This window comes from Antennarius striatus, chromosome 9 (assembly GCF_040054535.1).
Source record: "Antennarius striatus isolate MH-2024 chromosome 9, ASM4005453v1, whole genome shotgun sequence".
Taxonomy (NCBI): domain Eukaryota; kingdom Metazoa; phylum Chordata; class Actinopteri; order Lophiiformes; family Antennariidae; genus Antennarius; species Antennarius striatus.
Genome location: NC_090784.1, coordinates 15,159,753 through 15,172,492, shown reverse-complemented (window position 1 = coordinate 15,172,492; position 12,740 = coordinate 15,159,753). Strand labels below are relative to the sequence as shown.

General features: G+C 40.9%; 2 protein-coding genes across 4 annotated transcripts; one reads left to right on the top strand and one right to left on the bottom strand.

Moving 5' to 3' along the window:
* Positions 1-12: 12 nt before the first annotated feature.
* osgin2 (oxidative stress induced growth inhibitor family member 2) lies at positions 13-5,521 on the bottom strand. The gene is made up of 6 exons (XM_068324198.1): positions 5,404-5,521; positions 3,013-3,105; positions 2,784-2,920; positions 2,511-2,702; positions 2,332-2,423; positions 13-2,256 (listed from the first exon to the last, which is right to left on the bottom strand). The coding sequence occupies exons 2-6, from the start codon at positions 3,077-3,079 to the stop codon at positions 1,047-1,049; spliced, it is 1,698 nt and encodes a 565-aa protein (XP_068180299.1). The 5' UTR covers positions 3,080-3,105; positions 5,404-5,521; the 3' UTR covers positions 13-1,046.
* Positions 5,522-6,424: 903 nt separating this feature from the next.
* gtpbp10 (GTP-binding protein 10 (putative)) lies at positions 6,425-12,739 on the top strand. 3 transcript variants are annotated; one of them, XM_068323195.1, is made up of 10 exons: positions 6,425-6,558; positions 7,167-7,360; positions 7,523-7,608; positions 7,851-7,995; positions 8,083-8,156; positions 8,274-8,326; positions 8,432-8,539; positions 8,855-8,932; positions 9,035-9,158; positions 9,673-12,739. In XM_068323195.1, exons 1-10 carry the CDS (start codon positions 6,514-6,516, stop codon positions 9,882-9,884), a joined length of 1,119 nt encoding a protein of 372 aa, XP_068179296.1. In that variant the 5' UTR covers positions 6,425-6,513; the 3' UTR covers positions 9,885-12,739. The 3 variants fall into 3 exon arrangements, with proteins under 3 accessions (XP_068179296.1, XP_068179295.1, XP_068179297.1); XM_068323194.1 differs by having other exon boundaries at positions 7,517-7,608; XM_068323196.1 differs by lacking the exon at positions 8,432-8,539 and having other exon boundaries at positions 7,517-7,608.
* The last annotated feature ends 1 nt before the right edge of the window (position 12,740 follows it).

Below are 12,740 nucleotides of genomic sequence, written 5' to 3'. Positions count from 1 at the left end.
GTGTGTGTTTTCTTCTGTGTTGTCCTTCTTTTGGGGGGGGGGGTCTTCTTTTTGATATCAGTTTAGTGTTAAATGAGTCAACACTAACTCAGACTAAATAAGATGTTCCAAAGGTGGCATTTACATGCTGATAATTTGTAATTATTCCCTAAATACATAGTATTGGGAGAAACATGCCCTTCTATATGTTTTTTCCTGTTTCATAAAAGTGAACACTAGGCCCATCTGTATTTTGTCTATGTGTTTGTCATTATCTTATATTGTCCATAAATACATTCAGATCTATAAGTGAACTAATTTGCATAGAAAGCCTCACGGTGGCACTATAACTATGACAGGTCGGATTATAAGATTTGACTAAGTTTTGAAGATACAACACTCCAACTATCTACAATAGCAGCTATCCAAGAATACATCTGAAGAAAGAACACTCAATGACTAGGCTCAGAATAATCAGGAACGTTAAGCTTTCATAGCAATCAACATGTTGGTTCACACGTTTTTTTCTAAATCTTGTACAGCTCAACACACACCTACCTAGGATTCATTACTTGGGACTCAGATCGTGTAACTTTGCAGGTGGGACCACAGCTTGGCAAGTGAATACCCTTGAACTCTGCAGCTATAGCCTTGGCATATATTGCGTGAAGATTGAGTATTGTGGTCTCTACGACTGAGCATTTCCTCCCCTAAAGACTAGGCTAAAATAAGGAGTGTGACACAATCACAGTTTGATGCTGTAAGTAAAATGATTGAAAGACACATGGTGAACAAATAAATAACCCTGATTAAATCATCCCATTCAGTTAAGAGATTATAGAATGAATTAAAAACATTGGCACATGGTAGCTTGGACTTCTGGGGACTTCTTACGAGGTCGGACAAGAATTTAAAACTGTGGTGTTTCTTTAGAAAATGGTGTACATCCATCATCTTTTTGGTCTCAGAATGTCTAAACTTTGATGTGAAAACTTTGTATTAATGATTAAAACTTGTTTTCTCCATCACTGTTTAGGTCTGTTGGTGAGAGCTCTTTAAATCTTGCCCTATGACCAATGTGTAATGCTCTTTTCACCATCATGTTTTCGAACAAAGTCATGCCCTCCATTTTTGATGAGCTTTTCTTTCTTCTTGAGTCTCTTCAGCAGACAGGAGGCGATGCCTAAAGCTCCACCCTTCAAAAAGCGAACAAAGTTGTCTCCCACCAGTGGGCCCATGGCAAACAGACCTGGTTCCTTTGTACACTCAAATGTGTAGGGGTTGATGTCAATGGGATTCTGTTTGCAGGACACTGGTTTTGTTGGATCCTGCCCCAGGTACTGGCCCTGACCCTTCAAGAAAAACAAGTTGGGGTTGGTCCCAATTAGCACCAGGGCCATGGAGATCTTGACAGCCTTAAGGGAGTTGTTCCCCTGTAGCAGACATTTCATGTCAGACTGGAGGGACACCACACAGTGTTCAGGAAAACTAGTGTAATCTGAAAACAGGCTGACACTGGCTTCACCAGAAGGGTTGCCTGTGGCAAGTTTGGGCTTTGGGCACATCTTGGCACATACTGACGAGGCAATGCTAACTTCTTGAGGTCTGTTTGATGGAGTGGAGGGGGGCACATTTGAGTAAGTCTTTGAACACATCATGTTGTAGACTTTGTGATACTCTGGGTACAGGATTTTAGGCAGCTGTTTAAAGATGAGGTCACGGTCATCCAAACTCTTACGAAAGACATGTAGCACTCTTATGTTGCTGTTGCATGCACACAAAACTGCATCTGCAGCACTTAATCCTGCACCCACAATTAAAACTGGATCAGAGTTCATATCCAGTTTTCTCTGGCTAACAGCCAAACCAAGATCTGAGATGCTGTGTGATACAAATGGCAGATTCTCCCCCTCTATACCTAATCTGACGGGTGAATCAAATGCACCGGTAGCAAGAACTACATTCTCAGCAAAGAGACAAAAAGGGACATGGGTGTCATTCTGTACCTGATGGTAACCCCTGACCTCCCAGAGAGCCCCCCCTCCTCCATTGTTCAGACAACCAGTTCCCTCAAAGCCTTCATTTCCACCATCTCTCACTACTCCTTGATCAGTGTTCTCACTTTCCAGATCTTCCCCCTCTTGTCCCCGGCAGAGTTTCTGGACTGAGGTCACATATGTGTTGTCAACAAAGTTCTTTTGGAGGCCTTGTAACTTCACATAGTTACGATAATAGGATGAAATCTCCTCAGGGGTAGCTCTGTCACTAGTTACATCCCTAGAGAGAAGAAAGAGACAATGAGGAAAGATACAGCCAACACTGGGTCTTGTTTTTGTTGTTCTTACTCAATACCTGCATTTCCCATTTGTCAGGTCTCTGTAGTTAACGCCAGGAAGCTCCATCCAGATGCCAAGACTAATAGTCAGCATGGATCCTTCCATTGCCTGAGAAAAAAAAATGCAGAAGACAATTCAATCAGAGGGGGACAAAAACCAATCAAAATAATTTAAGAATAACTCTCTATAGCTTACATGCCAAGCACCTCCAGGTGTTGCCCTGCCCAGCACTACATGTGGGATGTGTTGCTGCTTGTCTCTTGTCCATTGAAGAACAGGAGGGAACTCATAGCCAAAGTCAGCATTCGGGTGCAGTAATGTGTCAAAAAGCACAGCCACAGGGTTCCTTGATCTTCCCTCAAGACCTTCACTCAAATGTTCCAAATCCTTCAAAGATCAATCACAATCATGGTATAATTCGGTGACTATGATAGAGCATACATATACAAGGAATTCATGTGTTTTTACCTGTTCGGTGATGGGTAGGTGTTTGGTCTCCTGAAGTTTCCTGTAGAGTATTGGGTTTGGGTGTACAGTTGTCGCATCCAAATAGGGCTTGTATCCACTTAGCAGGTAGGACAGACAAATACCAGATGGCCCGTTGCCTAGAAACAAACCAAAATGGCATCACATGCTACATATCATATTAAAAAATATGCTTTTTAAAATAAGCCCTAACTCTAATGGTAAAACGCACCTATAATGACCACTGGGACAGTAGGTGGGTGGTCCTGTGGCAGAGTTGTCTCTTCCAGAAGAGGCATGGCTGCAGGCTGGGCCAGACCCAGCACTGAGGAGGGGTAAGAAAGGTGGAAAAAAAAATTTCAAAAAATTTCAGATACCAATCATGTTCCACCAAAAGCAAAAGTATATTTGTACGCCGTGTCTCTGCTGCTTTAGTATATCTGAGTCAAGATTATTTGACCAAGTTGAAACCGGTTTCTCTTTTTGTCTATAAACGTTGTCTCATGTTAACTTAGATCCTGTCTCCATCCGCCATCATCAGTTGGATCAAACACATACTGAACAGGAAATAAACCTTATTCATCCTGTTATTGTGTTTCCACAGACAGCCACGGCCCTCCCTGTCTGTCTGGGGCTTCACACACGTGGAAACACACCGTCACAACACAACGCACCCCCTGCTTTTCTCTATGCTGTCCCGAGAACATCCACACCCCCGCTGTCGTACCCCGCTGTCGCTTCCCAAACAAAAGAGAGTCCTAATCAGATTTATGCAGGCTTGGGTTCGTTCTGACACGTTGCTGTTGAGCATGCGTAGTGTGTATTTGTGTGTTGTATTACAGTGCCATTGTATGCCCACTGGGCAGCAAATCCCCCTGATCACTCCTCCTAGTGGGCCCTAATCCCACTGGGCCTGTTTATGTCTTTACTGCCCCTTTCAACAGAAGCAGGGTGAGAATGTGGTCCTGGCACGCTGACAGACCAAACCATCACAGCTCCACCTCCCATACTCACCAGCCACTCACTTCCCCCAGCTACACCAACAACACACACACTCACATGCTCTCCCGCCAAAACATCACCAGCAAAGCACTTGCCCCAATTTCGTACAAAAAAAAAACACTGCCTTTTTCAAACATCCCATTCCTCACCCCCTTTAAACCCCCAATGTGTGTCTCCCTGATGCCAATAAACTCAGTCTTCCTTACCTCCATCTCTCCTCTGGCTGACTTACAGTATGTTTCTAGATCAAGTGCTTATCTTCTGTCATGGTGTTGTTTGCCTTTTACAGTGAAAGCACTGGGATTCCACACACTGCCTTCCCAGTTTTGGGAATCTTGTGCCCTCAGGTGGCATATGGACACTGGTATCTCCATGCCACTAATAAATTTTACAATAACCCAGTGATAAATGTAATATGTGTTTATGTGTGTGTGAGAGAGAGATCAGTGTGTACAAGAAATAAGCCCCTTTTTAAAGATTTCACAATGTTAGCTTTATTTTCCCAAAAAACACATGAAAATGTAAGACCGTGGACAAAATTTAAATTCTGATTGGTTGCTTTTGTAAATCTTTAATCTGCTTTTCACATCTTAACTAAAAAGGATGTATGTAAAGGTATGTAATCACCCAGCAGTATAAATATGTAATATAGAAATATAATACATTTATTTCAAATACAGCAGTGCAATGTTGCTTACTATGTATTTGACATTTATAAAATCTCAGTGTAGAAAAAATGCAGATCATCTATACTGTTTCACCTCAATTCAAGGAATCACCTAAGATAAAATAGAATACAAATGCTGCTATGAGTGATGAGAACTGACATGTTTTGCCTTCATTTGCTTGTTGTTCTGTCCTGACCTGTCATGTGCTTAAATGTACCCGTTTTGCATGAGGATAGGCCGATAAACATTGTATTACGTCAGTATAGATTACAAAAGACTCTTATATCACATTTTCTAAGTCGTGAAAGAAATGACAAAATATCACATTTCATATCAATCTGCATTTATGGTTTTATTTCGTCATCATGCTTGAAGTTTTTCCACCGCGCTTTTATCAGAATTTCTTTGAAAAGCATTTTTTGTTCTCGCATACCTCTTAATAGAACCTCCTTTTTATAGTGTGGGTTAATTTGAACTGAACAGCTTGTAAGTCAGATACAAAACCGCGTTAAGTTCAAACCAAACCAAACACTGGATCGTATACTTGCGCACGATGCTGTTGTGCCAGATTCTGGCGCAGCGGGTATGGTCACAGTCGGTTGTCCCACCGCATCCATCATCCTCACGGCCCCACCGGCTCAGACTCCCACCGCCCACCTGACCTCTGAGCGGTGCTCCTGCAGCCGGCACCGACTGAGGCGCAAGGAGCACTTGCGCCGTCATTGCATAATTGAAGTCAAACATACATTCGCGTTCACATTCTTTTCAGACCAGGATCTCTAAACCGCATGGGATGTGTTTTTACCTCCCGGTTGTGTCCCGGAATCGCAACGAACGGTAGCGCTCCTATCCTTATAAATAGCTAGACACCGGTGGAAGGACCTATCCAACTGTCAGGGGTCTTGCATGAGATCACAAGCCAACCTCTCCTCGGCATCACGCCGTACACTTACCTTCGTGCTATTAAATCCAGAGACCTGGTTTGATCAGGTCTGATCAGCCAGGGGATGTCGTCTGAATGGTAGAACTGCGCTGTGTCTGGTTCGCAGTGTGTGTGTGTATGTGTGTGTGTGTTTGTGAGCGTGTGTGTGAGAGAAAGACAGAGACCGGTTCTCATTTGCATTTGTCGTCACACACTCGTCCGGCTATGCGCTGACGGTGGAGAGCGCGTTCACGGAGGAAGAAGGGAGCCGCGTGGTTCAGATCAGCATCTCCAGCATCCTCACAGCGCCACCGGCACTCCGCCGTCCAGAGTGGGCGCAAAGTGGAAAGTTGTGTTTGTAAAGTACCCCCGGCAGGTTGTAGGAGGTTGTGTGATCGCCTGTGTTTGCTTGTGTCTAGGAGGTAGTTATGGCCGTCTTGTCTTTTTTTTTTTTTTTTGTATACGGTTGGCTTTTGAAGAATGACAGATGTGAATACATCTGAGGTGGATCTGGGTGTGGATTTTGGAATCTGAATCACTTATTCAACAATGGCGAGTAATAATAAAATGATAGTAAACTAATCAATACAAAAATTATGTGAGCGGCCCATGATATTCTTCTAGGATGAGGCCCTGGATCCAGATCTAGATCATGTTTAAAATTTGAGGGGGATATGTGTACAGTAACGGGAGACATGACACCGCCACCGATTTGTACTTGAAATATCCAGGTTCATATGGATTTCATGAATCTGAAAGATTTGGAAAAATATTCAGAAATGAGGCAAAGATTTTTTTTAAAAAGTAACTGCAAATCATATCAACACTGTAGACACTGCTGTTATTGATTCTCACATCATCATCATCGTCGTCGTCGTCGTCGTCGTTTCTATAGATCTCTCTTAACCTCAGGGAATTATTTTCCCTGATGGAACCTCCTGAGGGGATGAATAAAGTCCTCCTCTCTACTCTAGCTCTTAAATTGAGGCAGTCTTCAGTACTGGATCGGTGGCGCAGAGTCCCGCCCATTTCTCTCGTCATCCAATGAAATGAGAGAAACAAGTCATAGCTTCCGGTTTTCACAGCAACATGCACCTAAACTTGCAGATATCGTAATAAACAACAAGGGAAAAGGCAATAAATGCAACTGGAGATGGTTCAGCTCAGTAGAGTCGTCTTCAGGAAGGTAATTACTGTAGCAGACAAAAGTTTGATCTCACAAATCATTTATTTTTAATTACGGTAAACTGTCAATGACAAGTAAGCTAACTGCTAGCTTAGCTGTGTGATACTGGAGCACGTTGTTAAAAAGGAGTGTAAATCTTGACTACACACTAGCTTTGCCAAGTATTCAAAGCGTAATGTGTTAATAAAGCAACTTTGTATTACTAACAACTAAATAGTGTATCTTAAGCTATAAATAATTTTTGACATTTCAAATTCATTTTCAGAATCGGGTCTGCGATACTGCGAGTTTTAATAATCAATATAATGTTGGTCGCTGACTTCAGTTGCGTTTTTGACTAAAACTCGAACCTTAAAACACAACTTATGACAGAGTCGTTGTTTAGTATACAGTGTAGGATGTATTGGGCTGGCGAATGAACATCTCAGTAATATTAATTTAGGTTGTTTTGGGGGTTCAGGAAGGAAACTGGGGTTTTGATTCTTGTTATCATCATCATCATCATCGTGTCGTCGTTATTATTATTATTGTTGTTATTATTATTATTATTATAAGGTGACTTGAATCCATTTGGAAACTGACCCCAGCTTCTCTTGTGTCCACTGCAGTATGGAAACTTTATCGATAACCTCCGCCTGTATGTCCGTGGAGGCAGTGGGGGCATGGGCCTACAGCGGCTTGGGGGAAAGGGGGGAGATGGGGGAGATGTTTGGGTGGTGGCAGCCAAGGACATAACCTTCAAGAGGATCAAAGACAAGTTCCCCCAGAAACGTTTTATTGGGGGAGTAGGAGCCAACAGCAAGTGTGTTTCTTAGCGTTCCTCCAGAATATCTGTTCGGTCATTGACATCAGTGGATGATTTGTGTTCATCAAGACTCCTCAGACTTTCTGCGTCTGAGGATGGCTGTCATTCACAGATCTTTTTTGTGTATTTATTGTGTGTGGATTTATTTGTCAGTATCAGAGCACTGAAAGGAGCAAAGGGGGACAGCAAGGAGATCTTGGCTCCTATTGGCATCACAGTCACCTTTGATGATGGAAAAATAATTGGTAAAATCCGTTTTTTTTTATCATCAATGTGTAGCAGTTCATGATCAGTGATTATATTTAGGGATGTAGTTGTTGCACTCCCAACACAGATTCCTCGCAATGGTTTAAAATTTAAGACAATGTATATGAGTTAATGTGTTGGATTCAGTACATTATTTTTAGCATGAAATGGGAGTGAAATAGCAGACAGACATTCAAGTATACGCTTGACTCCAAAATATTTTTACCATTTTCCTTTCCAGGTCACCTGAATACTGAGGGTGATCGTCTGATGGTGGCAAAAGGAGGGCGTGGAGGATGCATGTACTCTGCATTTCAACCAAGTAGGGGGAAGGCCAAACATATCAGGCTGGACCTCAAACTCATCGCTGACTTTGGTCTTGTTGGGTGAGAGGAAAGTCATGACCATGTTGGTTAATTTATGCCGAGCCCTGTGGTTTCTCCAAGTATCTCCTTTCATTGTTTCACCATCAGGTTTCCAAATGCAGGGAAGTCCTCTCTCCTTACAGCTATGTCCAACGCCACACCTGAGATTGCCAGCTATCCTTGTGAGTGAATGAATAACCTGGGTGTTTGTATTCTTATGTGTGCATTTATATTTAGTCAAAATATTCTACATGTTAATGTGATGAGATTTTTTTTCTATACTTTTCATTATTTCGCAGTCACAACTGTGAGGCCACACATTGGGAAACTGATATACAAAGATTACAAGCAAGTATGTGAATGTTTAATTGTAATTTCCTGATCTTTGAATTGGCATCTTTTGACGTTTTCTCTTCGTCGAGTGGTGGTGTTTTTATCGTTAGTTATATTTTTGTAGATATCTGTCGCTGATCTCCCAGGTCTGATTGAGGGAGCACATTTAAATAAAGGGATGGGTCATATGTTCCTAAAACATGTTGAAAGGACCAAGCAGCTGCTATATGTGGTAAGTAGTAGTATGAAGTAACATTGTGTGTATGGTCAGAATAAATTGGTGAAAACTTCTAGGGATTATGATGCTATTAATATGTAATCTTGCTTTATTTTTGAAATTTGAACTTAAATTTCAGAATTCTGAATTAATCAAAGATCTACGACTTTTTTCTGAGAATTTTGAGTTTAAGCTCAGAATTCCGAGTTTGTTCATTTTGGCTTTATTCTCAGCAATTCATTTTTAATTATTGCTACAGTTTTTGCATGTGACTAATACTCTTCTTAAGTGAAATTTGATAATGATGGACTTACATTTGTTTGTGTGCAGGTGGATGTTTGTGGTTTCCAGTTGGCCAGTAACGCACCATTTAGGTCAGCCTTTGAAACTGTTCAACTTCTCACCAAGGTGAGACTGATAATATGAAATACCTTTTGCTTCTCGTGATTGTTCTTTGACTGTACCTTTGTCTTCTTTATTGTCCTTTGCTCCTCTCACCATGGTGTCAAGGAGTTGGAGTTGTACAAAGAGGAGCTTTTATTGAAGCCTGCTATACTGGTGGTGAATAAGATGGACCTTCCCGGTGCTGAGGACAAACTGTTGGAGCTGAAGGAGCAACTACAAAAACCAGAGGGTAAATTCTATCATATTTTATTAGTTATATTCTAATTTTTAAATTCAACTGAAATCACAATTTATTTGAAGTTATATTTAAACCCGAGTGAGACACATATTTAAGCCAAAGCTTCCACTGTAAAATTTCTCAATTTTTACAGCAATTCATGTGACTAATATGTGAGGAATGTTCCAATTTGAAGTTAAATATCATATTTAGGTGTGAAGAACATAGGTCAGCATTAAATTTAAAATTGGAATTTCTAGCATCTAAAATTATCATCATGTAACTTCAAAATAGTCCCATAGCAGCCACTGCTGTTTGTTGCATAAAGAGCTGCAGTTTAGGAGAAAATTCTTTGAAAGTTATGGAATAACTTACTTAAGACATTTAAAACAATTTGTAATGTAAAAGTGTGTGAAATGCATGAATAATAGATATTTTGTCTGTGACATGTTAAGAAGACAAAGAGACGTAATGGATTTTTGTTTGGTTTCTAATTATTAATTCTGCTGTTGTTTCCATCCCTCAGATTTCTCTGATCTGTTGCCTGATGACATGATCCCAAAGAACTTTACGGCCTTCAAACAAGTGGTTCCCATCTCTGCCTCCACGGGCTTTGGGATTGATCATTTGAACAGTTTGGTCCGAGAATCCCTTGATGAAGAAGCTGAAAATGCAAACAAAGCCGTCCACGAAGAAATACTGCAGGAGTTGAGGCACCAGGTGCCACAGCATTCATGATAAAGACATATCATACAGTTCAGTGCCCACAGTATATGACAGCAGATGAGTTTTATTCTCTATGCATTGGAGTGGCAGATGACAGGATTCACTCTGATCATGGATAACCTGAACGCTCCTTCAAAAAGTGACTTATTTGGTTGGAGCCTCTAAGGTGCTGTAACAGTATCAAGTCCATCTTCAGTCAAAAATCACATTTCTCCGACAGATGAAAGTCTCTTTGATTACCAGTGATGTCTCCCTGTGAAATTATGCTGGTCAAGAAAATGCTTGACTCTCTTAAAAATCCTCTTAAAAAAAGATTGTATTTATTATTATGTGTATGTGTGTGGTAGTGATGCACCGATGCACCACTGTCTCCCTTGTAACCAATTCTGGTCCCTCAACAGTAACTCCCCACTAATAGAAAGCACTGGTCCAATAGCAGTTCTCTTTTTCCTTGAAGTTTAAAATCAGTCTCTTTGTGCAGAATGTATAGCCGTCATATTTTCTATAGTGAAGTCACGTATTCGCCAAGAACTGACTGCAGATCAAGATCGCTTAATGATGAAATGAGCCTTTGCAGGACTCCCAGACTGTTTATTTTCATCCAATTTGAGTAAAAACTGAAGTTCTGAGGAAAGTCCGCACAGACAGATGTGTTGATGAAAGTTTATTTTATATTAAATATATTACAATACTGAATGCTTAAGAGGGAAAATATGGGAAATGATTTTTGCATCAATCTGTACATCAAACACTTAAAATTACAAAATAAAAACAAGAACTGCACTTTTTAGATTCTCACAACTTTGGGAATTTCCTAGTTTCCTACAGCAGAGTGTTGATGTGTGGTAAGATGGGACCATATGGTGGAGAGGTGGGGTGCTGGTGCGCTCCCGTATACGAATACATTCATTCGGTCTCTGGCCAAACAGGCAGATCATCAGATCATTCTCAGAAATCATGGTCCCATCTTTTGCAGAGAGCCCTGGATGCCATACAGTGATGGACAGACGTCTTGCTCTTCCAATTGAGATGTTAAAATATCAAGAGCTCTTAGTTACGCTTGCCACAGCCCTCCAGGATGGCTGAGCCACCAGACACTGAAACACTAAAGACCAGGGCAAGTAAGAAAGCTCTGGTAGAAGGCAAGTCATGAGCACATACAGCTGTCATTACAACATTGTGTGTCATATGATGCAGATTACATACCAGAGGAACAACTTCTTGTCAAGACAAATGTGTTAAACAAAAAAATGTAATAATGCACTTAATCACTGTTTGAATTGATGCTGTACATAATGTTGAGAAAAGCACGGCTGTTGCAAAGGTACTTAGTAAAAACAATATTAGACCAATATTATGATTATATTACCTCTACAGTCCTAATTTGTATAAGAACTCGCAAATGAGTGTCCACACTAAAGAAAACAGTAAAATGACAAACGTGAGGGCTTTAAGACGATTTATACACATGGTAGAGCGATGAGTTATAACTGTACAAAGAATTTGCTTTTGAGAGGTGATGCCAGATTGTTTCCAACACAATCCACCTTAAACAGCTACATGGTTATTGGTCAAACACTCAAATACTTTTAAACCCTGTGAGTTACTGCTATAAGTTGCCATAACAATGTTGTCAAACCTTGTAGTCTGTGGTACATTAACCCTTTAAGACAACAGCACATAAGCAACAAGGGAAAAATCTTCTATGGCATGCCTGATTCCTATTGTGGTCTCACAAATAGCCTACCAAAGAAAGAGTCTGATATGGAGCTGTCATGCTGATGGTCTTCACAAGCTCAAACACCAAGCACTGTACAGCACAGCTTATCATTTACAAGGCTAAATATCTCAGTCATCACAGGTAAATCCAAAATGCACATTTCAAGTTAGTCTCCAGATTTTCTCTCATCAAAACACATTTGTGATACTGAGTTGTGACCCTCACCTCCTGCTGTGTTCACCTGTTGTCTCAAACACACAGATGAGGGGGAATTAAAAACATCTTAAGAAGCTTATCAATGGGAAACTTCGACACAAGGGAAAAGTGGCACATCTATAACTACACCAAACACATCCCATTCATTTCAGTCAGGAATGGCACATACAAAAACTAGTTCAATTTTCCTAAATAATACTTATCGAAAGCTTTCAACATCATAAGCAATGCCTCCTTATCATTCCTGAATGTGTATTTCTCTCAGAAGTGGGTGGATCCAGCGTCAAGATAATATAAAAACATTTTACATCCTGCTGTGAATGCAAGAAGTTATACAAGGTCACACGAATAAAGCAGGAGGGAGGGGAAAATGAGGACAAAAACCAGACACCCAAACAGGAGGATGGGTTTGGGGGTTGCCCCTATGCTTATCAACAGAAATTCACTTCTGTCTATAACACAATACAACAGAAAGAAAGGAGGAGAAGTCAAGTCTCTTTCAAAATAAAAGCAAAAACGTACTCTGTTTCACTGTACATATTTACACACACACTGAGGGAAGGAAAAGCAGGGCATGTCAGAGGTTATAGGTTATTAGTAGTGATACGATATGGGGTACCTATAGTGGAGAGAAAGCATCTTAGCCTACATTGAATTACTGTCCCCTTTCATCATGCTTTCCTTTCAAATCAGACAAATGCTTTTTCAATGGGAGGGTTCTGATAAACAGAGTTGTCTCATGCAGAGTTGTTTTCTACAGTGATTCACGTGCGTCAAAATAATCCAATTAATCCAGTGATTTAGGAGCGTGAATCCATGGCCTGCTCCTCACTGACAGTCAGAGGAGCTCCAAACAACTCAAGGGGATGATGGTATAGATGATCAAGCTAAAGACAATGCATTGGGTTTTAGGACTGCCGGTGGTGGGTGGG